General features: G+C 42.8%; 2 protein-coding genes across 4 annotated transcripts in view; both read right to left on the reverse strand.

The window, feature by feature from the left end:
- Nucleotides 1-283: 283 nt before the first annotated feature.
- Nucleotides 284-18368, reverse strand: atp10b (ATPase phospholipid transporting 10B). The gene is made up of 21 exons (XM_076103499.1): nucleotides 17959-18368; nucleotides 15367-15571; nucleotides 15056-15141; nucleotides 14658-14764; nucleotides 13183-13314; nucleotides 12843-12970; nucleotides 12246-12498; nucleotides 10824-11014; nucleotides 9334-9492; nucleotides 7057-7568; nucleotides 6833-6938; nucleotides 6619-6745; nucleotides 6313-6497; nucleotides 3822-4089; nucleotides 2899-2975; nucleotides 2690-2815; nucleotides 2393-2593; nucleotides 2203-2283; nucleotides 1951-2055; nucleotides 1507-1694; nucleotides 284-512 (listed from the first exon to the last, which is right to left on the reverse strand). The coding sequence occupies exons 1-21, from the start codon at nucleotides 18366-18368 to the stop codon at nucleotides 284-286; spliced, it is 3876 nt and encodes a 1291-aa protein (XP_075959614.1).
- Nucleotides 18369-22969: 4601 nt separating this feature from the next.
- The window catches only part of gabrb2a (gamma-aminobutyric acid type A receptor subunit beta2a), a 28914-nt gene continuing 25155 nt past the window's right edge, over nucleotides 22970-26728 (reverse strand). For 2 of the 3 annotated variants that reach the window (XM_076103501.1, XM_076103500.1), the window contains exons 8-10: nucleotides 25144-25388; nucleotides 24459-24599; nucleotides 22970-23326 (exon numbers count right to left, since the gene is read on the reverse strand). In XM_076103501.1, coding sequence (XP_075959616.1) covers nucleotides 22970-23326; nucleotides 24459-24599; nucleotides 25144-25388 — 743 coding nt within the window. The remainder of the gene's footprint in view (nucleotides 23327-24458; nucleotides 24600-25143; nucleotides 25389-26728) is intronic. The other variant, XM_076103503.1, reaches the window with a different exon arrangement.

Consider the following 26728-nt stretch of genomic DNA (forward strand, 5'->3'; position numbering starts at 1 on the left):
GCTTATGTGTTCACTATGGCAGCTTGTTATGAGGAGGGTAAGGAGGAGAGGGCATACATACTTTTACTCACTCATCACCCCAATCGATGATTTGTCACAAGTCCAAGAAGAAGAGTATTTCCCCAAAAATGAAAACACACTGGAATACATCCAATCATGAGGAATATTTACCATTTACTGAATAAACAATCATCTTATTCCTTCAAGTTGCCAACGAGTCTGTTTCTCGTGTGTTTACAGGCCTCTGATAGTTTTCTGTCATGACATTCAGTGGGAATTCATCCTACATGACATCAGAGGGGGTGACAGACTGGGGATGAATCTCCGCAGGGGTCTCCAGGGTGGGAGAGGGTGGGGTAGACAACCTGGAGCGTTTGACCCGGCTCGTGCTCCTGAAGCTCCTCCACTCCTTCATCCACTCGTCCCGCGTGAAGGGGTCCAGCCGGTCCAGATGCCTGGCTTGCACAAGCGGGGAGGGGGCGATAGAGTTCTTCAGCACATGAAACATGTACCTGGGGGAGAGAGTGTGGTGGTGAGAAAGTAGGCCAGTGAAAAATATGCGGCTCTTTGATGTAAATCAGAGCATTCCCTCTAAATATCAGCACTTTCAGACGCATCAGCAACCAGGAGGAAAGACTGAGCCGTGGTGCAGATCATTCCTGGACTTCGCAATTAACATTATTTAATTACAAATCTGCCGAGACTGTTTATGCACCACAACAACCTTTAGCAGTTCACGATCTGCACAAGTCAAATACAAACTCCAAAATAACAAATACATAATATAATTATGAGGCTGATTAGTTTTAAACAGGAGCGGAAAGAGGTCTACAACAGCGGTTTCTGACCTTTTTGATTTGTAACTCCTAAAAATGAGCAATGTCACTAATGATCTTGCGTTACAATTCATAGTGAGGTTATGGGACATCTTTGGGTTTTGGACAGCTGGTCGGACAAAACAGAACATTTGAAGACGTTGCCTTACCGAGGTGTGAGGTGTTATTTTCTGTCTTTTTAAAGACTAAATAACTGATTGATTTAAAACAAAGAAGAATTAGCCCTAGTTAGAGAGTGTCAACCTGTAAGATCCAGCGGGGCATCCGATGATAACCATATTTTCTTTATCTTACGTCGTCTTATCAGGAAAAACAGTGAAGAGTTCAACATTCTCCTGACTGTAAATTACCAGCACAGCAGTGTACAGTAGGCTGCTTTTTAACTCTTGCCTTTCCAAGTGCAATATGTGATAGGAAATTTCCTGAAGTTTATATTTCTTTCTCATTTTAGTTCCTGTAGATGTCAGTGTGAAAATTGTTGACATTTCCCCTAATTTAAGTATACATATAACAGGAGATAAAAGTAGGAAAATGGGACAATTATAAAAAGCAATCTGCTGCTTCAATGCTCTTCCGAGGTATGCAATAGAGCGAGGCAGAATATATTCAGATAATTACATTAAAAAAGCTATTCAGTAACAATGACGAGGGCACATTAAATGACTAGTACCTGGGCATCAGAGCCACCACAGTGGTGATGATGCAGATAAGGTAAAACATGGGGTCGGCCATCTGGCTCTGGAGGATCCAGTACGGGTTGGACGGAGGGTTACAGGTGACACAGATGGCGCTGTAGGCAAGCGTCACTATGAAGTACAATGCCACACTGCCCAGCATGATTACCCAATGAACCACCGTCTGCAAGACAGATGCAAAAACAACAATTACATATTTTGATTACAACCCAATTCGTCATAAACTGTCTGTTAATGATTTTTTTTTATTGCATTCACTGGATTAATGTAAATAATGTTTGAAATTACCATACTGTTGTTGTTGTCATCGTATTAGTATAAAATGCAGACCAGACTGAAAGTATTTAATGATAAGAGTATAGGTTCACGGGGAGTATATACCGTGATTATAGCTAGATATCCATCAGTTCAGCACTCACCCAGGCTTTGATCTCTATTGACAGATGCAGCAGGATGGTAAATAAAGAAATTGTGTTCAAAGGAGTTCCAAAGGTAAAAACATCAATGTCTGAATCCTGGTAAGCCTGTAGGGGAGAAAATACATGTGGTCAAATTTTAGGCAAAAAGCACTGAACCAGTAAAATAACTGGTAACTCAGAGGACGCACCATAACAGAACGGCCACTTTGCACAATATTTTATCGAAGACAGAGAATTCAAACTTTCGCTTACCAAATATGGAATAAAGAAGCACACCAGACTCTGATAGAAGGCATCGAGCATGGAGACCCAGAAAGTTGAAAACGTGTATTCCTAAACAAGCACACGCACACACACACACGTTTGAATATATCAAATTAGCAAAATATTTGGTGCATTTTACTCATGACTCTATAAACACGTAGCTGCTACTGTGACTGACCCCTGCACCATGTCCGGTCCTGTACAGTTCAGGAACACCCAGCAGCATCTCTGCAGACACATCTTTGTCCATAATCCCAAACATGATGGGCGGTACCGAGGTGAAGAAGAGGTTAAAGAAAATCATCAGCCAGTAGTCGATCATGGCAGTGCCAGAGAAGCCGCAGAAGAACTGATACCAGAACAGCAGATTCACGTAGGCCTGGGAAGCACATGAAAGTGTAGATGATTACATGAGAAATCCAGGCAAGATGTTTATTCAGACAGCAGAGCGCTCCGACGTAGAGTCGACACTCACCACGTTCTTATAGAAGAAGAAAATGATCATGTTGGCAAGTCGAGTGTAGCACCAGTGTCCGTGAACCAGGAGAAGTTTTTTCAGGTGTTTGAAGCGAGATATAGCGAAATCACTCGCCATGACCGCCTGCAGATGACATGGAGTGTTGGACAGTGAGAGCAGCAGAAGAAACAAATAACATCTTTGAAGCTAAAGACCACAGTTCAGACCTGCATGCCGTCATGACCGGATAGCCCGATGCCGATATCCGCTGCTTGGATCATGTTGACATCATTTGCACCATCACCTGAAACCACAGAGTGAATATCAGTTCAACAGCAGTAGTCTATGAAAGAAGAAAATGTATTAAAACCCACTGACTTGATGGGTCTTAATACATTAACACAAATAAAATACAGGACGCCAATTTAAAATGTAAGTCTGCCAGGAGTACAAAAATCTGCATCAGTATATGCAGTAATTTCATTCGATGGTTTGGTATGAATTTGTTTTTATTCAAGGTAAATGAGACTTTCTTGTCTAATGTCCAACAATACATTTTTCAGGAGATTCAATGGCTCAAAGAGGATAAGATCAAGAGCCGTAGAAAACCTGAAAGAATTACCTTTCTATTCCCCTGCAACACTTTGCATTCTCTCACAAAACCATTTATTTCCCACACAATGCTTTTTGCTTTTCTTCTCAGGTCTTCTTCACAGCAGACATTGTGACTTGTCATATTTGGAAAAGCACAGGTTTTACTAATTACATTAACTAAGTGAGCCAGCATGCACAATATCAGGACCCTGAAACTGAAGCAGCTAAATGGAATCCAGCCTGCTTTACACCTGTGCTTTTCCTAATGTGAGATGTCTAAATGTCTTCTGTGGAAAAAGCCTATTGTATATGTAAGTACAACAACATCCCAGCAGTATACAATCATAAATCAATTCATGGATTTTTTGCTGAAAATGACAATATTAAAGTTCTATCCAAGTTATATTTGGAGTCCTCAAACAAAGACTTTGTTTTTCACTTTAATGTGATACTGTTTTATCGTTTATTGTTTCTTCTGTTGTGCATTGAAGTGAGATTAAAAGTATTAGATTAACGCATTTGGATTTGTGTGAAAAGCTCAAGAAAATGCTCTTACCAACAGCAAGGGTCAAGACCTTGAGTTTCTCCCTGACCACCTTCACCACTCTGCTCTTCTGTGAGGGCGTGACTCTACAGCAGAGCACAGAGCGGCAGCGCTTCGCCAGGTCCACGAAGCGGTCCTGCAGGTCTGACGACAGAGCCATGGTCAGGCTGCGTCCGTCGATCACCAGAGAGATGTCTTGGGTTGTATCCACATTGCGAGGGTCCTCGCTGTACCTCCTTACCTCTTCCAGTGTGCAGTCTAAGATGGATGTGCACTCGAGCTGCAAAAACAACATTTGTTGTTTTCAGTATTATGAAACTTTACAAACTAGAGCTGAAACAATTAGTTGTGGAGAAATAACCGCCAACAATTTTGATAATCAATTGATTATTTCAGTCATTTTTCCAATCAAAAATGCTAAATTGATGATTTTTGGTTTTCAATTTGTAGAGTTGCTTGGACAAAATAAATAATATGAAGATATCATCTCTGGTTAAAGAGAACATGGGATGGGCATCTTTTTTTATTTTTACCAGTTTACACATTTTATAGACAAAACAATATATTGATCAAATAATCATCAAATGAATCCATTATGAAAAATATATTGCTCATGGCAGGCCTATTACACATTTTGAATTAATTTGACTTAGCTGCACACAAGGTAGTGTGGTGAGCTAAAGAAAATACAAAGTAAGAGGATACGTTTTAACTTGGATGTGACATCTCTTATAATCCATAAAAAGAAGACTCTCTATGCTGTTGAGTCATGTTCATGATGTCTGACTAGAAGCAATTATAAGGCTGTGGTCCCATCGGACTCATCATTGTTGTCTGTAAATAACGCCAGCCTCTTAGCCAAAAGGAAAAGGGACATGATGAAAGAAAATTGGGTCACATCCTGTTTTTAGATCATCTATCTAATGCTGGTTAAATTCCATTAGGTGTGGTTGGGAGATGACTGTGGGAATGCACCCCTCAGGTGGTCATCGAGTTACAGTGGTAAACAAGAAAAAAAAAAGTTCATTACCAATATGAGCAAAGGGGTATTTCCCCCGGGGGTTGAAAATTAGACTGGTAATTAGATATGAAAGCAGTAGATATTGTATTGGGGCTATCTCCCTCCATTCATCATCAATGACTAGTCCCGTCTGAGAGGAGAGCAGCAGGGCCTTTGTTCCAGAAAGCTCCCCATGTATCCGTTAGAGCCGACGAGTAATTTCAGTCTATTTGAGGCCGGCATGATTAGGACATGGTCGGGTTGTTATGAAGGGTCTTTAATGACCTCAGAGAAGCAGGGCCCACACCTGACACCTTGTCTTTCTCAGATGAAAATGTGAGCGTTTGACCTTTAGTTAAATGTAAAAGTGGTCGAAAAGCTTTGGCCATTTAAATTGGAGGGAGACGGACTCTCAGGTAAAACCTCCTGAACTTATAGTGCTTGGAAAATACGAGACTGAATGACCATCAAAAACAGCCAATGCTGCCCAAAGAAACACGCTCACGTGTGTGATGTGTGAAATATAAATCACGTAAAAGGACAAAGTTCAAGAGGAGTTTGTGGTGCTTGTTAGCTTCTAACGCTCCAGGTCTTTACTGTATTTACTTTTGATTTATTCATTTCAAAACTTCATGCACCTCATATTGAGTGGCTCAAATATTCAGGCATACATGTAAGCAATATGTGATTTTATGTTTTGTATTTAAAAAAATAACAAGAAATAAATGAACCTGTAATTTAAGTTGGAAATTAATATTCTTACAGCCCTATTAAGCTGATATCATGATAATTCTTTTCGCCAGCTCCCCCCACCTTATTTCCTTAATCACGAATCTATTACAGTACATAACACTTTATTTTGAAAAATCCTGCCACATTAATACCAGCTTTGATATTATTTGACAGGTCTGGTAAGATCTCCTGATGTAAGATTAACTAACTACCTCCAAGTAAAATCTGATGTTTCAGAGTATATGCTAAAGATCATCAAGAGGTGCAAGTTTAGTCTATTATAGAGAACCACTCAGCATGGTAAATATGAAGATACCGCAAATAGCGATTAGCTTAGCATAAAGCTTGGAAACAGCTAACCCGGCTCTGTACAAAGGTAAGAAAATGTACCTACAAGCACCTCTAAGGCTCATTAATTGATTGTATCGCGTTTGTCTAATGTGTAAAAATGAGGCTGACTCTTTATCCTCCTGGAGTCTCTGCTTGTTGCCTGGCAACCACTAGTGGGCAGATTTTGTTACCATTGGACGGAGCCAGCAAACTGTTTCCCACTGGTTTCAGCTAACCTAACTGGCTTATTTAAAAAAATGTCGCTAACGTTAACGTTAACACTTTAACACGTTAACACTTTCATGCCATGTTTGATTTTCCAAAACAAATTGTAACTGTGGTGTAAGAAGTGAATCAGAGATGTTCCATCATGCATCACTTAATCAGTAAAGAAAAGCAGCTCTGAGTCAAACAGCCAACCCTCAACAGCGGCCTCCTCACCTTGTTTTTGCAGCTCATGTTAATCAACAGGTCTTCCTCTTCCAGTAGCCTGCAGGCATAGCCGATGTTGACAGCTGTCTCCAGCTTGTCACCAGTCAGCACCCACACCTGGATCCCTGCCTCCCGCAGTGCCACGATGGTGTCTGGGACGCTCTCCTGAAGACGGTCCTCAATGCCCGTCGCCCCTGCAGGAGGACATGTATCCAAAGTCAGGCATTATTCAAACACAGAGCTTATCACACAGATACACAGTATGTTTTTCAAGTGTTTATCATGAATGGTGTGTGCTGGGCTGATGCATGTTACCGAGCAGGGAGAGGCCTGTCTCTAGCTGCACTGCAGTGTCCATAACAAGCTCCTCTCTGTTGTCAATAGCAGCCAGAGCTCTCTGTCTGTTCACTGACCAGCTTTCATACGCCTTGTCACTCACAATCTGCAGCACACGCAGAAAGAAGATGAGCAGAGCTCATCTAGTATAAGACAACGATGCTGGTAAATATCAACAAATCAGATTGTGCACCTTCTTTGTAAAGCAAAGTGTACGTAGCCCGTCTTTAGCGTAGCAGTTGAGGTGATGCTGAGTACCTGCTGCTATATTCTTCTGCTTCCCACTGAGATGTTCTGAAAATAATATGACACAGATTCATTTATATGGTTTCATAGTGAATTATGAAATGACCCAAGGTATCTCCGTATTGACTAATAAAGGCATCATTTATTAAATGTGTGTTAGTGTAGTTACACTAGTGTGTACCAAGTAGCTCCATGATGGCGTAGTCTGCACCTTTACTGTACAACACATTCTCTTTGGTGATTGGGTGTCGCACCAAAACAGACATTCTCTTCCTGTTGGAGTCAAAGTTCAAGGTGTCCAGCACCTCAAACACCAGATCCTCGCCAGACGGGAGCCTCACCGTCACACTGTCAGGGGTGCGGTCCAGCAGGGTGAAGCCATATGCCTTGGCTGCGTACACCAGGGCTGCCTCATCTGGACTCTCTGCCTCATAGCTCAGATTATCTGAGGTCTTATCGGACGGAGCATGGAGCGAACACATTTGGAGCCCGTTGGTGTCTCCAGCCTCCTCTTTTGTTACAGGGGGGTTAAAATAGTCCTCCTCTACAACTGAGTCCTCTAATATGGTGCGATTTCTCTTAGGCTTGCGCGGCCAGGAGGTGAAAATATGGCGAAGAGAGACAGACTCTGTCAAAGTATCCTGTGAGTTGTTTTCCTGACCAGAGTGCGGAAACCCACTCACCTGAAAAAGTGAAGCAAAGAAAACAGACGTTTGTATGTCATATAGTGTTTTTATATCACCCTTTAGCCCAGACACCCATATGTGGTGATAACACAAAAACACTCTTAAAACCGTTTCATCCATTTCCACTTCGTTTCTTTTTGTAATTTTACCTTTAATTACAAACTCAAGGGAAAACCCTGAGTTTCTCCCATCTGCCAGACCTGAGAACAGCACAGTCAAGAGCAGCGAGCACTAAAATTAATAAAGACAACCCTGCTTGCCCCTGCAAATCTCCCTTTATGTGGCTGATTTAGCGAGGACTCAGAATCTTTACAACTGGGGCTTTAAAAGATGAAAGAAAATTAGCACTGACCACTGACGAACCTACAGAAACTTAAAGCTAAACAATTGAAGAGAACTTTCCAAATTAAAATAATTGTTTGAGGTTAATAAGAAGAATTTTAACTTAATTGTTGTGTGTGTGTTACTGATTCAATTATGGAGATTTTGCTGCAGTACTGCAGTCACATGGCTGGGCACCAGGTTTAAAGATCTATTTTATATAATGAATGAGACAATTAATAGATTCCTAGAAAAGTTTGCCATTTTTTAAAACAAGTTTGCATACTGGGAGTTTCAAGAGAACAAATCATCTGTCCATCTCTCCTCTCCAGACTATGCCTCCATCTCTCCTCTCCTCACTGTGCCTCCATCTCTCCTCTCCTCACTGTGCCTCCATCTCTCCTCTCCTCACTGTGCCTCCATCTCTCCTCTCCTCACTGTGCCTCCATCTCTCCTCTCCTCACTGTGCCTCCATCTCTCCTCTCCTCACCGTGCCTCCATCTCTCCTCTCCTCACCGTGCCTCCATCTCTCCTCTCCTCACCGTGCCTCCATCTCTCCTCTCCTCATCGTGCCTACATCACTCCTCTCCTCACTGTGCCTCCATCTATCCTCTCCTCATCGTGCCTCCATCTCTCCTCTCCTCACTGTGCCTACATCACTCCTCTCCTCACTGTGCCTCCATTTCTCCTCTCCTCACTGTGCCTCCATCTCTCCTCTCCTCACTGTGCCTCCATCTCTCCTCTCCTCACTGTGCCTCCATCTCTCCTCTCCTCACTGTGCCTCCATCTCTCCTCTCCTCATCGTGCCTACATCACTCCTCTCCTCACTGTGCCTCCATCTCTCCTCTCCTCACTGTGCCTCCATCTCTCCTCTCCTCACTGTGCCTCCATCTCTCCTCTCCTCATCGTGCCTCCATCTCTCCTCTCCTCACTGTGCCTCCATTTCTCCTCTCCTCACCGTGCCTCCATCTCTCCTCTCCTCACCGTGCCTCCATCTCTCCTCTCCTCACCGTGCCTCCATCTCTCCTCTCCTCATCGTGCCTACATCACTCCTCTCCTCACTGTGCCTCCATCTCTCCTCTCCTCATCGTGCCTCCATCTCTCCTCTCCTCACTGTGCCTCCATTTCTCCTCTCCTCACTGTGCCTCCATCTCTCCTCTCCTCACTGTGCCTCCATCTCTCCTCTCCTCATCGTGCCTCCATCTCTCCTCTCCTCACTGTGCCTACATCACTCCTCTCCTCACTGTGCCTCCATTTCTCCTCTCCTCACTGTGCCTCCATCTCTCCTCTCCTCACTGTGCCTACATCTCTCCTCTCCTCACTGTGCCTCCATCTCTCCTCTCCTCACTGTGCCTCCATCTCTCCTCTCCTCACTGTGCCTCCATCTCTCCTCTCCTGACTGTGCCTCCATCACTACTTCCACAGTAAACGAAGCGCTCACCCTCTGTCTCTGAGCTGTTGCCATGGAAACCACCACCGTGTTGCAAATGGCGAGGCCCAGAAAGAAGTCCAGGTACGGATCTGTCTTCCGGCTGCCGCGGCTGCTCCCTGCCCTGCTAGTCTGCTGAAGCAGCTTCCTGTCTGGAATCACCTCAGTTTCCTGTTGGAGTAAAAGTTAATCTGTTTTTTTAATTAAAAGCTCATGTTGATAAAGTGTCAGGCTTTTAACATTTGTATCCAGTTTTGTTTGCTTATGTAGCTACAAGGAACTGTTGCAGGAAGGACACGGGGACAGGAGGAAGGGAGGAAGTTTTCATTCATACAAACGTTCTGCTCTATTAGAGACACAGCATGAGGAAAACCAAAGATGGGCTTTGTGCCACCTTGCTGGAATAAACACAAGACTTTTTCTGTCTCAGCCTGTGTCTCCAGGCCTCTCTTTGCCCTGTGGACGAAAATAGGCACAGAGCTACTGTACTGTACATCAAGACGACTATGACTAATCTATAGTGCACATTTACAGTTTATGTGACATCAGTGGTCTGTGCCGAACAGTGCCCAGCATGACCATATGTCCCGTCACAGACATAGGGGCAACTTTGAGCCAAAATGGATGTGCTTGTCACTGACACCTAGCAGCTCGGCCATCTGCGGCGGGGATAGGGGCCATGAGGCCTTTTGACACAAGGATGGGTGAGATTTTGGTAAACAAATGACACATTGAGGTCTTTTGAGTGGGTATTTAGACATGGAAAATATTTTTTTTTAAATAGCTCATTGGGTAAAAGTTCAAATTTCAAGATCTTAGAAACATACATGACAATTACATTTATGTATCGTTGCTAATTGCCCAATAAGACTGCTTATCTAATTACTTTTTAATTACTTTTTAACACAATGATCATGTGATAGACCAGCAGCCTGTCCAGTATGTATCCTGCCCCTCGCACAATCCGTGCTCCAGTTCCTCCTCACCATGCAGGGTAACTACTTTAATAAATGGATGGGTGGATAAAGTTACATTTCCATACAGATAAATGCATTCTTAATTCAGTTTTTATGGTAAGACATCATCATAAACTCAATAAGGACATTATGATTAAATTCCCTTTACATAAGAGTGGTAAGAGAAGACGTGTGAGTAGCCGCCCCGGCTCCCTACATTAGGTTGATAGTAGTGGGCCAGTTCACAATCAATGCTCATGTTTGATTTTGAGCCATTTATTTGTGCTACTCAGTCATGATTATAACTGCAAGTACACTTGTTAATCAAGAAGAATGAGTCTAATTTGTGTGCCCCTCTGGGTGGCCTTGAGTCAACTACCTGACGACAACACCTCCTGCATGAGCAAACAAAATGCTGATCACCATTTTCCCCACGGTGGCTTCCTGTGACCTCGCATTATAATATCAAGACGGACAAAACCCATAACCTGACCCCACTATGAATTAAATATCTGCCTTTTCTTCCTGACTAAGCGATCATCTTACCAGCGGACTGCTGAAGGCCACATCGCTCTGGGCATTTCCCTTGACCTTGCTCTTGAGTCGGTGACGTGGCGTGTCGTCAGGGTCGGTGCCCTCAGTGTCCAGGGACCATCCAGTCTGTGGGGGTTGTGGCCGCTGGTTGAAGATGACCTCCTCCCCTGACTCTGGTTCAGCAAGGACAGCTAGGCGGATGGCTGCAAATCCCCAAAAAAACATGTTGATACATACATTATGTACTGTATTTTATATGGACTATATGTCAGGTCAAGTCATGTTCAAATGTGGAGCCTTTGACTACAATTTCAGTGTCAAAAGACTCTAAACTCTAAAGACATGTATTAAACAGCCCCACCCAGGTGGAATCAAAGGCCCTTCAATACTTCAATTAGCCCAAATAAATTAACTTTGGGAAGAGGGAGCTCTACTCCAGGGTAAAAAGTAATCAGTAATACTATTAGACAGAGATCAGATTGAAGCTAGTCATCACAAATATGGAAGCAAACAATGGATGTGTCTCTGATCAGAACACAACACAATATACAGGGGACATAGGGGAAACAATATATTAACAACAGGCTCATGAGTATCCAAATTGTGCCTTAACTCCACTGCTTTGTATCTTAACATGTATTCTGTATGGTCAAATTTCAATATTGAAAAGAATCCGGGTTTGGATTCACACGTGCAAGACAGAGTTATGATAATTATAATAACTTTATTAATTTAGCACCTTTAAAAACAGAGTTTACAAAGTGCTTTGACAGACAAAGCAGCAAAAGCAAGGCAATAAAACAACACAGCACAACGGGAAATTAAGTTTCACACGCAGAGACAAACAGGAAGTGCATTCCAACTGAACAGGTGACAAACTGCTCAGAATCACAACATATCAGGTAATCTCACTAAGTCTTAGCGCCTCGCGAGACTGGGACGCCACAGAAAAACATTTATGTAAAGACGAGATAACTATTCTTAAACTTGTACTAGTAACACAAAAGGTATAGTTTGGCGAGGGGAAAGGCTGCTACTTCCACTTTCATGCTAAAAAGTTGCAGAAATCGAGCACACAGTGGAGACGTTTTCCTTTGCCAGAAATCTCCTTAGGTTGAGGCAACAAACCTACTTTGATAGTTTTAGGAAAAGATCATGGTAAGGGTTTAAAACTGAACTCTTTCTGGGAGAAAGCCCTGAAGGCAAAATTCTCCAATGAGCAAAATGAGCCAAAACGTCAAAGCAACGAGTAGGCCTACTGCCTACTAGCCAATCACAGCACAGTAGGTCGGGACTTGGTGGAACGAAGAAACTCTTAGGGGGGAAAAAAAAATAATGATTCCAGCTTTATTATAAATAAATAGGGGCCTATGATGAAAAGCAGTGCAGCAACAGCTCTTTTGGTTAAATAAAATGTGTCAGTATGAAGTTTACCATTCTCTTTGTGTGGGTACTCAGTGCCCATGATGGAGCATCTGCGAAACACCATCTTGTTCTCAGTGAGGGTCCCCGTCTTGTCGGAGAAGATGTATTCAATCTGTCCCAGGTCCTCTGTGATGTTCAGGGCCTTACACTGCACGCGTCGGTCTGTCTCATCATCGTGCAGATCGATGTCATTGGTGATGAAGTAGATCTGACCAATCTTTACCAACTCAATGGATATATAGAGAGAGATAGGAATCAGGACCTGCAAGTGAGGAGACGAGGGGAGGAGAGAGAAAAAAAGGAAAGGAAAGAAGAGGAGAGGAGAGGAGAGGAGAGGAGAGGAGAGGAGAGGAGAGGAGAGGAGAAAGTTGGAGTGGGGAGAATATTGAAATATAGACAAGAAAGACAGGAGAGAGCGAGGAAGAAGTGATCAGAGAAAGTGAAAAAAAGGAGGTGATGGGAAGTGTTAAGTTGAGAGTTTACAACAGACGGTAGAAAGAGAAGATATTAGAGGAAATGAGGAGAAAAGATAAAAAAAATTAAATTAACAAATAAGAAAATACACACGAAATACTTTCTTTCGTACACACAGTCAGACTCCTCCACCTGCAGCAGGATGATCATGGTGAAGAACATGTAGAAGCCAGACAGACTGGGACTGTCCAGGTGACCGTTGCTGTCAGGGACAAGGTAAGGGGGCACACTGGGCAGCGCCTGCAGCCATAAGAAGTGACCTGCATGTGTGAGGACAGGGGAATTAATCACACAGACTGTCGCGCAGGGAGGAAGGCTATTTTTGGCACCACACCTTCCCCTGTCTCCTCCCTTTTTTACTATATACTATATTTTATTGGAAATTAAACATCTCTTCATCAATGTAAAATCATTAATCATAAACCAGTCTGTGTAGTGATTTTATGGTTAAGTTATGTAATTCATTTCTGACCTAGTGCTCCGATGAGACACATGCTGAGGAGGAGAATGACGCAGAAGATGACGTCTATGTTCAGCTTCCGCTCTAATTTGCTGCGCTTGTATCTTGGCCCGTTGTCGTTGAGCATGGACTTGGTTTCATGGCCTTAAAGGTGGGATCAGAAGGTGTTGATTCAGTTACCAACAGGTTCTCCAAATGGTCAGTGAACACCAAGGGAAACTGATTGTTATATTTTAGAACATGCTTATTCTGGGTCAGCTAATGCAAGGACAAAAAACAGGACACTCGGACAGTGAGGTCATGTCCTCTGTAATATTTCAGGAAATTTGTGGGTAAATTATTACACATCAAACACATGTTATTTTAAGACTGACTGAAATTATCAACCATGCCAACATGGATCTAGGTATTGCAATGTCAGTCTGTCTGTCATTTGGTTGGTCCACCTCTTTGATCCAGACTTAAATATCTAAACAGCTATTGGATGAATTGAAGCACAGACATCTGTGGTCCCTAGAAGATGAATCCTACTGCCTTTGAGGATCCGCTGACTTGTCCTTTGACAACAGCAAGTCAAACTTTTCTCGTGCCCTGTGATATATCAGCCGTAAAACAGCTACTCAATGTATTGACGCATTGTTCCAGATGGTGCATCATTGTATTAACTTTGGTGATCCTTCATATAGCATCATCAGGTCACAGTAGTTGAGAAGTTGTCTAATAATTAAGTTTATGACCAAAAAACGTTACTTTAAAAACGAATGACATTCCCATCAGCAGCTATACTTCGTGTTTAGTGCCATTTAGCAAATGTTAGCATGCTAACACGTTAAACTAAGATGGAGAATATGCAATTATACTGTACCAGCTATATATGTCACCATGCTTGGGCTCTTAACATGTCGACGGTTCACGGCGGCTCACAGCTAACAGTGCTAATAGCGCTAGCACTAGCAAAATAGGCCCTTTTCACAGCAGCCATTTTGTCAAGCAGGGTAAAAATAGGTGTAATTGATATCATGAATAATGGTCCCTGTCTATTTAGTGTGTGTCACAGTCAATCCAGTGATCAAGCATGCAAAATACCTGAGGCTTGGCCCACTTAAATAGATCAGGGCTATAATTATTGTTGTTAATTACCCCTGTGGTTACCCTACAATGACATGTCAACATGGCTGCTGTGAAAAAAAGCCTTTTACAGCCTCACAGATCTGCAAACATTCACATTAGAATTAGAGGAATTGCTCTGCACTATGATAACTAAACCCCTGTAATGTAGGGTGACAAAATGTACAGAAAGTATAACTGGACATTTGCAAGGTTAAATATGCAAAAATACTTTAAATTAAAATGTTTTCCAGAGTTTGGTTGGCAGTGAGAAGAAGAAAGCTTTGGGTGGGGTCTAAAGTTCTGGCTGTGGCCCTGGACAAAAACACTAAACGCTCAAGGTCAAAGCAGTGAAACAGCTGAGAAAATGGAGAATATACCTGCATACACCACAAAGCCAACAGCGTGGTCTGTGTTTCTCATTTTGCAGCCTCGCAGCAGCAGACTCTCTATTCCAGCGCCCACCTTGGCCATATCAGGTTTCTCTCTGCAGCAGGAGAAAGTATGAAACCTCCTTTGTACTGTCAGATCTTGTTAGATATTCATTACTGCTTATTTGTTACCCATTAGCAATTTCCCTCCTCCAACCATGGTGTGACCAGCTGTTAGGAGCTGCGGTGCCTGAGGAAATCGATTATAGTCTATTACAGCCCCAATAATGCCTCTGGTGGCATCAGAAAGTGCAACGAGTGGGTTGGAATTAGTTTTACTCGGCTTCTCTGAAAGGCTTAAAGGCACTGTTTGGGGAATCCATGTGATCTGTGTAGTTGATACTCACACATAACACTTGAAATGATTGAGATTGTTGTCAGGCTTTTCACACACCACAACACTGTTGAAGCTTTCAGGTTCAAATTCAGGATCCTGGGAAATGAGAGGAGGTATAACGTCAGTACAGTACAAATGTAAATTTACAGCCTTTGACATAATGATCCGCATTTACCGCAGATATTCAGGAAATGTGACAGTTGTTGTGTTAAATGTCAGTCACAAGGAGGAGGAGAAAGGTGACGCAACAAAGAGGGAATGGAGACAGAAGACTGTGAGGAAACACAGCAGAGAAGTGAAACTCAGAAGTGTATTCCTTACTGAGATGCAGAGGCCAGACATTGCCCTCCTCTGCTTCAGGTTGGTCTCTCCATCCAGGTTGGATGTATCTATGTGACACACACCATTGTGGTCTGATGTATGCAGGAGCAGCAGGTCTGCAGGGACGATCTCATTGCAAACCACCTTCACAAAATCACCCACTCGTACATCCTTCCAACGGCTCTCTGTGAACCTTTTATCCTTCCTGAAATCATACATGTCAGACACCAACAGTTATTACAGATGATTTCATAAAGATACACAGTCCCTGGGTGGCTTTTATATTAATTTGTATACACATTTATTAACAATATTGGCACAGTGGGCGTATTTTGTCTATGTTTGTGCAATCAAATTAAATATTGACTCACTCCGTATGGATAACATAATCACAGCTGCTTAAGTTCGGGAATAAACAATACAACCAAATGAAAAATCAATGCTGTTGTTTTTGGAGAGCGGCCCAGGTGTGTTTATGTGCTTTGGAATAAGGAAGCTTTCAGAGAAAGACAGTACACATTATGAGCCGAGGCCGTTCCCAGAGTTTGAGGATTTCCAAAGAGCCACATGCGTTATGGTTTGAACCTGCACATCAAGCTGGCTAACCACCAATGACAGAGAGCTGCAGGCATGCTGCCCTGCATGTAGGACCTGATCGGGTGGCTGCCACATGACACCACACCTCGCCTCAAACAATGCCGGGAGGGGGGGGGTATGTATTTTTAGTATGTTGTGTTTCTTATACTTACTAGGTTGCACCAATATATTCTCTCCTGTCAGATAAGCTTTATGTGCGTCTTCTGTATGTCAGACAGCCTAGTTAACAGTTTCCAGTTATGGGAAGTTCATTTCTCAAAAGTCTATTGTCTCTTGTCTCATTGCACAGAGTATATTTCATTAAAGACATATTCAGAACGTTTTTAAATGTTTGACAGTGATCCTACACCTACATACTTTCACATTTTGGGAAATATGTTATTTGCTTTTGTTAAACTTCTCAACGATGTCTCTGCCAGAAATAAACATATTTCCAATTGCCTTAAAGATCTCACATTGATAACTAATATCTTTGTCTTATCATCAAATTTAGCGGCTCTTGTGAATTTGACTACCTGATGTGTCTCTTGAAAATGTAGTAATTTGTGGAGAAGACAAATCTCCAGAAATATAGTGACGCGATAACCTGTTTGGTTTGATAGTAGGTATGATATTAGTCACATTCATACAACATGTGCTGTAGATTAAATGAAAAGGACTCTTAAACCACAGAAAGGAACAGTCTGTTAAGTGTGGTGACTGCATGATCTGCAGAGAGCAGACGATAAAATTAGACATATTTAACAATACAATGACATGTGTTAGGAGTCAATCAGCATGATTAATAGAAGTGTTCGGTACGTTTGAGCGCAGGTGGATTGACAAGAGTTTAAGATGGAGACAAGATTGATAGAATGACCCTAAAGATAAGGCACTCATGCTCAAACAGACACACTTCACAACTCTTTGAGAACAACATGTGGCTGAAGGGTGACGGGAAATGAAGACGTGCATCTGAGAAGGTCTGGTGAATTAGAGTTAAATCCCTCTCATCTGAAAGCCTTCCACGTGGACCTCAACATGCACTGCGGGGATGTGTGTTCCTCGAGCTGTCAGATGGATAAACTTCACCCAGATAGAGAAAACGAGGAAGCGTGTGGAAGCCCTAAAATGTATTCCTGAGCTTCTTCTGGAAACATTTGTATGCTTCAAAGAAATCCCAGCCGATCGATTCTGTTCTAATCTTTACAAGCCCAAAAATGGAGCTTTAGCATCCCCACCCAGCGAGCAATAAGAGACCCACGAGAGCCCGCTCGCCATGACTCAACTGCTGTTTATCTGACTGCGTGAGGCGGAGATGACTAGCGTCCGCTAACAGGCCCAGAGGGACTGATGCGTTCTCAGAAGTGTCCGGGATGCTACATCTGGGTCTGCACTTATAGGCCACCTGGACCCTATCACCACACACACACACACACACACAGAAGATACAAGACTTTCCCTGAGCTGAGGCTGCACTTCCCAACAATGGGAAATCTGAAAGCAAGCAAATGCTGGTTAATGACAAACCCTTCCAGAGGTTGAATGTGTGAGGATTCATCATTGGAGTGGCCTCCAGTCTCACATCACATCCAGAGCAGTGAACGGTTTTGAAATGACTGTGTTCATCCTCATTTGTGAATTATTCATCCTTCACCAGTAATTCAAAAATAGATAACCGCTAACCTTACTGTCTTTGCTGACGCAACACCCAGATGAGGATTTCGTCAAATGTGCACAATGTGATGGTGAGAGAGATATATTGTTGTGAGGCTCTTCAAAAGAGGAATAATCTCCCACACATTTTCCATTTCAAGTCAAAAATTCTCACGGGATGCTGAAATGCAGAGGAGGTAAAACACACACAATCACGCAGATCTACACACTCTCACAGACATCAACATGCTGGTTGATGAGAATCATTAGGCACCACGAGTGTTTCCACTCGCTACATCATCCATGAACCGCACAACTGCGTTTTTATATTCAGGACATGATTGTCTTTGAGTCAGTTACCTGCTGTAGATGAAGCACGGCGTGTTGTTGAGCTTCCTGTCCGACTGGTACCTCCTGAAGTCCTCCCAGGCGTCCTTCAGGGCCGCCAGAGACAGGATGACACAGACGGGGATCAGAGCTAGCTCTGGCTGAAAGGCGTTCACTACGGGGACAAAGTTCAGAATAGCCAGGCCCACAAAGTAGATGTTAGCCGGACGGTGAAACTGCTCAAAGAGGTTCATGGGGATGAAGAGGAGGAGGGTGTATTTGGTGGTCTTGATGGCGTTGTCAGGGAAGTAGCGGTTGGGTTGCTTTGCCTTCCCCAAGCCCTCATAAGGCAGATTGGACACCAAGTTGCGGAGGTCCTTCTCCCGTGCTCTCTGACCTCTCAGAGCACCTCTCACCCGGTCCAGGGGACTCTTCAACGTCATAGCTGCTCCGTGTGTTTTTCTTTTCCTCTTCTTACCAACTTTTCCTCCTCATCTTCTCAATACTTACAGCTCCTTCAAGGTAAAAGTACTCTCTACAGGCCCATCCTCTCCTTGAATGGGTCTGTGTGTGAGTGTGTGTGTGTGTGTGTGTGTGTGTGTGAGGCCTAACACCAGGTTGAAACAAATGACAGCACACCTAGTCCTCCTCTGAGTCCGCCCTTCACATTGACAGGTGTGTTTGCATTCCTTGCACTGGAGCTGTTTAAGTCTCACATAGAGGGGAAATAAAGTAACCAATTACAGTCAGAAATTTAGCAGAAGGTGCTCCAGGGCCTCAGCTGAATTTAACTTTGCTGTCAATACTTTCGTTTCAGTAGAAACCAGTTTTCAAGTCTTTAAAGTCATCCACACGGCAGCATTATGATTCAGTGACCTGCATAGTAAAGTAGTCTTTATTGCGATTAATACTTGAAAATTAAACACACAAAAAAACAAATAAAAAACAATAATAGGCTATGCACAGCTGACAATCTAATATTCACAGAGCAGAAAATTGGTGCAGTGGGTTATAAGGAGATTTGAACTGACAACACAACACCAAGCAGAGCGCAACGAATGCTCGAGGCAAACATATATGAAGAGTCTGGAGAGTGTGAATGAACACAGCAGAGGGAACTTAAACACCCCATTCAGGAGTATACAGATGGAGAATACAGTCCATGGTGTGTTTAATGACGCTGAAATATTCTTTATTGCTCTTAATAAGACTGAAGGTAAGAATTAGAACGAGTCTTTATTGGTGCATGTAAGATAATTATATGTTCACTTTCCCCTCGTCCACTGAGAGGTCAGAGGTCAGTGTACAAAGCAAGATTTCTTGCCAATAAAAGACACTTTAGCAAAATGTTGTTGATGGGTCAAAGTTTGCAGGATAGGGTGAATGAATCGTTTTACATGTATGTGTGTGAGACTCTCACGTATGACGGACGACAACAAAGTATCTTCTTGCACAGATGGCATGCATGTAGGATGCCTTCCACTTCCTCATGTTGACATATGTTGTCTTTTCCAGAGCAGGTTCCAGAACCTGTTTAATCAGGCCAAATTTGCACTGGGTCACTCATTTATTGTACTTGAATTTAAATTTCAGACACAGTTACAGCCATCGTAATGAAACTTTATGTACCTGGTTAAATATTTGATACACAGCATATAGAGGCGGTATTGGAAAATTGCCTCCAAATGGAGATAGATGAGCCTTTATTGTCTTTTTTTAACGGGTGCCATGTACGACCTTGCAGGTGATTTATTATCAATCAAAGAATTGAAATGGCTTCCTGTTTTGCCCTTGAACAGCTGACACAGGCGGGTTCATCTCTGCTGGGTATAGCTCAGCATGTTTTTCCATCCGATTCGTTTATAGCAGGGTGAGCGGCGTGCCAGACTCACCCTCTCACCCATCCCAGTCAGCTCTGGCTGGGTTTGGCTTGGCTGGCACGCCCAGTGCACAGTGGCGCAGCTGTGAGTCCACACTGCACACACAGACACACACAGGAACAAAACACACTCTTGGAAACAAAACACACACACGATTCCACAGAGCAGAGGTCTGTGCATTCCTAATTACTCCAGTGACATGGAAACACTACAAAGTAGAAAGCATCTGCCTTGTCCCCCCCTCTCTTAGATGTCAACGCTAATGCCCTTTTTGAAAAGAGGAAAAGAGAGAGAGAGAGAGAGCGGGCCAATTTAACACAAACCATCTGTCTACTGTAGTGAGATAATACATCTGTTACAGTCAGGGGAACAGTATTGTAGAGCCGATTTCTACCAATGCATGGAAGAACCTGGAACAAGGTTACATGTCGCATTACATCAGTTTTTACACCATTTTATCTTTTTACGTAGTTTTGCACTGAGTTTTTACACCCAGAAGCATCACACACACACACACACACACACACACACACACACACACACACACACACACACACACACACACACACACACACACACACACACACACAAACACGCGCACACACACACAGGCCATGTGGGTCTCTACTGTTATCTCAAAAACAAACTGCAGCTATAAAATACTCAAACATGATTCTCTTTGTGTTTAAAGCGGGACTGAAACATTTAACAGTCTCAAACTCCTCCTTTCCTGCTTTTATCCCTAATTCTGATTCATAATGTTCATCATATATTTCCTCAGTTAAAACATCCCCCCTCTGTTTGTCTCTCATTGTGTTCTTCTGGTCCTATCAAGTTCAAAATCAAACATTAGCTGTGCATTAGGCCACGCTAGAACAAAATCTTTTTAAATATTAAATATTCAGTCTTTTGCACCATCAAAAATTAAATAGCATCCATTTAAGGGCTGTAACAGTGGTCAGGACAAGGAGAAAGTGCAGTGCAGTGCAGAGTGCAGCGGGTTTGCTGAATGAGGGGAGAATGCAGGGAGAAGTCGAGGCATGGATGGACGACTCTTCTTGCCCTTTTATTTTCTTTCTCTTCCTGTCTTTTTTTTTTTTTTGTAGCAGGCGCTCTAGCCCCTGAAGCCAGCGGGCCACAGTTGAGTCCACAGAGTGCCTCCACATCTATGGCTCTCTGCGTTAATGTCCCCCGAGGCTGCCGCTCGGCCCTGCTCAGACCCCAGCCGAGCCCATCTCAGCCGAGACCACCACCGTGGCCTCTCGCTCCGACTCCTCTGCCTCGCCATCCATTATGCAGCCAACAGTCCCCAGCTGCAGCCCTCACATCTCTCTTTTCACCCCTACATTTTCTGCTGTGGCTTGCCCACTCACTCTGTGAGTGTATGAGCACTCGCTCATTCAGACACTCAATCAGCCGAGAGCCCGACAGTCAGTCATCATGAGCCGCACATTCACCCAGGATACATAAAACCGCCAGCCGTGTACTCTGTTATTGAAGTGATAGACTGAATTGAGTTTTAATTGAATTTAGATACATCTTCATAATTGCTGACAATCATTACACAAGATATTTACAGTCATTATGAAATATTACAATTGGAATTTACAGAAACTTTGTACAAAATATGCCTGACTTCAATGCCTGGATAGTGGGGTCCTTGTTTAGTCATCTCTGGAGAACAAAACGTTGACCCAAAAGTCACTGGTGTCTGGAAGTGCTTTAGTTTCAGCAAGTAGATGCTTTTAGAGTCCATTAAAAAGAAAGTAAAGAGAGAAAAGTCCAAAAAGTACAGAGTCAGCAAAGTTGTGAATTGTGTTTTTCTTTTTCCTCAGTTAAATTGCTCTTTTCTTTTTTTTGACTGAATGGAACATTTGATCTGTAATTCAACTGCAAAAACAACAACAGAGACCCATTTAAATAGAATAAATCCATAATATTTACACAATAATGTGAGTATTGATTTATAAAAATGAATCATCTCTTTTTCTTTAAATATGATTTATGTTTATCTACAGTTCTTCAAAACAGAAACCTAATCACAATGAAACGCATCATACTTCTATCATTCAAATCTACTGATAATGATGATTGTGGATTGCCATATTTATGCAGCAACTCTGGTTGCAACGAAACTCAGCTCATCTATCAGCAAAGTTCTTACACCAGCTTAAGTCGTGTTAAAGCCATTCTCCGCCTCTGAAGCTCCTCACGCGATGACAGATAGTACGGAGGAGTCAAATGTTCCCTTTAAAAAAATAACACGTGGTGAAATGGACTTGATTCTGTCAGCACAGCAAAAGCAAAACAAAAACTTGGCCAAAAGCGTCAGAGTCCCACAGTCCCGCTTCTTCACTGGATGACAACTGAGGAAGCTTCTTCTGTTCGGCATTGGCACCTTAAAGCCCCACAGGGATGTCCAGAGAGAAGAGCGCCCCCTGCTGTTCACCCGTTGTCATCCAGCGATGCTCAAACCATCCACCCAGGTGGGCCATCCTAAGCCAAAGCTGCAAAATAGTAACTGACAGACTAACTTCAACTAGTGAAACTAAAATGCTTTGCGCTCCATCGTCATCATGACTGAGATGCAAATGAAATCAAACATAAGCATGCTTTTAAAGGATGTTTTTGATATACAGTAATTATAGGAAAATAGACTATCAAGGATGACTCCTTTAAAATCATTTATAAAGCTTTCCTGGATGCAGACAGCTTGGCTACGAAGTAAATAGATACTAAACAAAACAAATCCTTAAAGTATATGCAAACACAAGCATAAATATTTGATCCACAGAGAGTAAGCTACGAATGACAAATATTAGTGATATATTGAAATTCTGGAACAGGCACCATTTCTGTCTTTTTAAAATTCGCTCTTCTTTTTCGAGTGTTTGTCAGTCGTTTAAAGGTGTTTCCCAAATCCTAAAAGAGTCACTGCTGACTGAAGTATTGGGTGCTGCTGCAGTCCATCCAAAAGTCTTTGCTTTCTCTTCGCTTTTTCTAAAATGAACCAGCTAAAAAAAGTTGGTGCACTGTTTATCTCTCATTTGCTCATTCTCTCTCTCTCTCATCATCTCTCTCTCTCTCATGATTTCTTCCATCTACTGTAAACCCCCCCATCCCACCCCCCTTCTTTGCAAGCTGGCCACTGGACGCCGCCGGGTTTAATGGACGTAGTAGAGCCAGTAGACGACGTTGAAGAAGGTGAAGACGGTGGGGAAGATCATCCTGGACCACTTATCAATAGAGTTCACGTCGGACAGGTCTGGGATATTCACCTTGAGCTGGGAAGCCCGTCTCCGTAGGCGGGACTTCTTCTGGGCGTGGCGCTCCAAGGCGCTGTGGCCATAGTTCTGGCGAGCCATGGCTGCCCTGCGGTACTGCAGCGTCGAGCTATCATAGGCCAGCATGGTGTTGCGGGGGTCTCCGGGTGCTCCCAGGCCCCGTGACAGATCCCCGCCACCACCCATCTCATTCTTCATCTCCAGGGTGCTGAACAGGATGTTGTCGTCGGGAGTCATCTGTGTGAGGGTGTAAGAACAGGTGGAGCCATGAGAGGTTACTGCCTAGGGGAAATCTAAAAGTGGTTATAAGGTTCAGACTGAGACTAGTAAAATTATGAATAGCAACGATGATCATTAAGTCATTCACTGTGTAAAACAATACTGATGAGGTGCTAGAATGGGTAATGCAAATGAGTCAAAACTTGTGTTACTTACAGGGAAGACACATTTTAAGCACTTTAAATCATAATTACTATTATTGATCATCTGTCAATCAATATCTGAGTGATAATACGACCACAAGACTATGAGATAACATTCCTGGAAGAGCACAACGCACTCCACAAACTAATTCTCATGGAGAAATCTTCATTGTCATCTCAGAATTTCAACCAGAGTGGTTAAAATTCTGTGGATTCACAAGACAAACTGAATAACAAAAGAGAAAGCAAAGGAAAAAAATGTGACAGGAGAAGGTTGAGAGAAATAGTAAGGACTTTGCAATGATGGAGGAGAGGCTGAAAAGGTTTGGGGGCAAGTCAGGAAAGACGTTGTGGGAGGTGAATTCGGATCAACATTTCTTCATCCATAGCTTGACTTCTGAGGAAAAACGTCCCTATAATCCAATGCTGTCCCGCTGTAAATGGAGCTTGTTGTATTTTGTTGTTTTTGTGTAACTCACTTTGAAAGCAAAGCCACTTATCTGGCACTATTCATCAAACTGCAAATTATCTCTTTCTCTTGTATGACCATCCGTGTTTTTCAATTGCTTCACTTAGCCTTAAGAGAGTTATCAATTTCCTTTGAGATTGTACAGTATTTGTATCTGAATGATATTATCTAAAGAGAAGCTGCTGATGTTTTCTTCTCTCTTGCCATATTTGTCATTTCCCATCAATTTTGATGTACAGCCCAGGTTAAGATTAAATTAATGCCTGCAGAAATCAAACTGCTAAGCCATGTTTGTCAGGAAAATGCATGAAGAGCAAACCAAGAGAGGGAAAAAACACAATGGTGGGAGTGATGATCAAAGTTGCCTTAAAAATCTATAGAAATCAAAGAAATGCACAAAAACTACAGCATTTTCCTCTGATCTGGATTGATTCAGATTGATGACATTGTTAGTTTTGACTTTCAAAACCTCCAGTACCTTATTTCTTTGCTCGCCTAGTCCTAATGCGCCATCGTCCACAAAGATGGGATCCCACATCGAGTCATATGCGTCAATTTCCCTCTGTTTCATTCTGGCATACAGAGCATCATCTCTCTGAACTACATTTCCCACCAGCCACTGCAAGCATACAAAATCAGCACTGTTACTTAGGGGAAAGCATAGCTTGCCACACTCAGAAGGAAAGGGTGTTTTATTTGTTTATGTTGCTGTTGTTCCTGCTAACTTTAGCAGCTGCATAATATCTAAAGAGAAGGCTTTGGCACCACAGCCAGTGATTTTTTCCAAGGCGCCTTGCCCTTTGAGAGACACAGACATATGGAGATAAGGTATAAGCCAATCATTGCTTCTGCATTCACTCTTTCAGATCCTAGTATGAGTAATAAAGTTGATACACAAAGCTAAACCAGTGAGAAATGGAGAGCTAGAGTAGGAGTAAAGAGTGCTGGTAAAGGACATCAAGCATTGATCACAGCATCACATTGACCTTGAGAGGAGAAGAACTCATTTGCTCCCACAGAAACAAATACACACACACACACACACACACACACACACACACACACACACACACACACACACACACACACACACACACACACACACACACACACATTAACTGACAGCACAGATACCTCTAGAGGAGGTTTGGCTGCACATGTACCTTGTTGGGGTCGGGTCTCAGCTTCTCGTTATTGGCCGTGGCTGCTTTCTCAGCCGCCTTCTTCTGCCGCTGGGGCCCCTGGCCGAAGAAGATGTAGTTGACGAAGGCGTACTCCAGCAGGGCCAGGAAGACAAACACAAAGCAGCCCATCAGGTACATGTCAATAGCCTTCACGTAGGGGATCTTTGGGAGCGTCTCTCGCAAGTGGGTGTTGATGGTGGTCATGGTCAGCACCGTAGTAATCCCTGGATACCACAGGTCACACGGTTAGAAAGAAAGTGAAGTCTTTAGATGCTGAAAGACATTTTTTTATCATTATCTGCACAGTAAAAGAAAAAAGGTTGTTAATTTTAGATTGAAGGTTGCATTTTTAACCATTTAGAGCAGCATGGCTCTAGGAATGTCAATGTCTATCCATTGGTCCAAAACTTTGGTCCAGGCTGAAATATATCAACAACTACTGGATGGATTAGGATGACATTTCGTGCAGACATTCCTGGTCCCCAGAGGATGAATCATACATACTTTGGTGAACCCCTTACTTTTCCTCTAGCGCCGCCTGCAGGTTGACATTTTCGAGTGTTGGTTGGATGGCCATGAAATTTAGTACAAACATTCATGAGCCACTCAGGATGAATCATATTAATTTTGCTGATTCATAAAATTTTTATCTAGTACCATCATCAGGGCAGGATTTTAATTTGTCCAACACATTATGACCAAATACCTGGAAAACTAGTAACATTCCCATCAGCCTCAAATGTACTGTTCATTATTCAGTAAACTATTGAGTGTCCATTATAAAGGAAGTAATGAATGAACAAGGGCGTTCATCAAAATTACGGAGATCAGATCTTCAAACGATTTCAGTTGTGCTTGTGAACATAATTATTCATGTTTATCATGTACATTATATTGCATTCATGTACAGCAAACAGACAGGCCTGAAATAATGTGAACCCATATGGATAAAAAGATCCCTCGAAACCTCCTGAGACTGAAATTGTGTGTGTTTAACAAGGTTTGAATCCAATCATGTATTCAAATGGACATGGAACAAACTGCAGGCTATATAAAAGCACGTTGTAAACATCTGCTATTAGTCACAGCACAATTCACCTGTTTTTTTTTGTGACATACACGCACTGTGTTTGATACATTAGTCATCTGCATGCACAATCTGCATTTGGTCAGGTTCACACGTATTATAAATAACCCAGCAGTGTCGCTGTAGCACGGAGCCTCATCTCTCATTGGCTGTGCTCACTCGCTGCACGTTCTCAGGACGCTGAGCGGAGACAGATCTTTAAATCACGTTACCCTCTGAATGCACCGTCTGGGGCTCCAACCCGCATGTGTCCCCCTCCAGAAAACAAATGGTGTACGACAATAACGACACACATGAAGCTCAAAGCCATTTCCTCTGCCTCTCCGACCTGTCGTGCCCACGTTTAACACTAAAGGGAGCTTTCATTTCAGTATCAGTGCTACGCTGACATTTGTGTAAAAACAGTAAAATGTGTAAGATGCATTTATGCAAACGTTGCCACTTTTCGTTTGGCTGAAATTTAGCTGCGATCTGGCT

This window comes from Anarhichas minor, unplaced genomic scaffold, assembly GCF_050575085.1.
Source record: "Anarhichas minor isolate MPS153535 unplaced genomic scaffold, ASM5057508v1 ptg000028l, whole genome shotgun sequence".
Taxonomy (NCBI): Eukaryota; Metazoa; Chordata; class Actinopteri; order Perciformes; family Anarhichadidae; genus Anarhichas; species Anarhichas minor.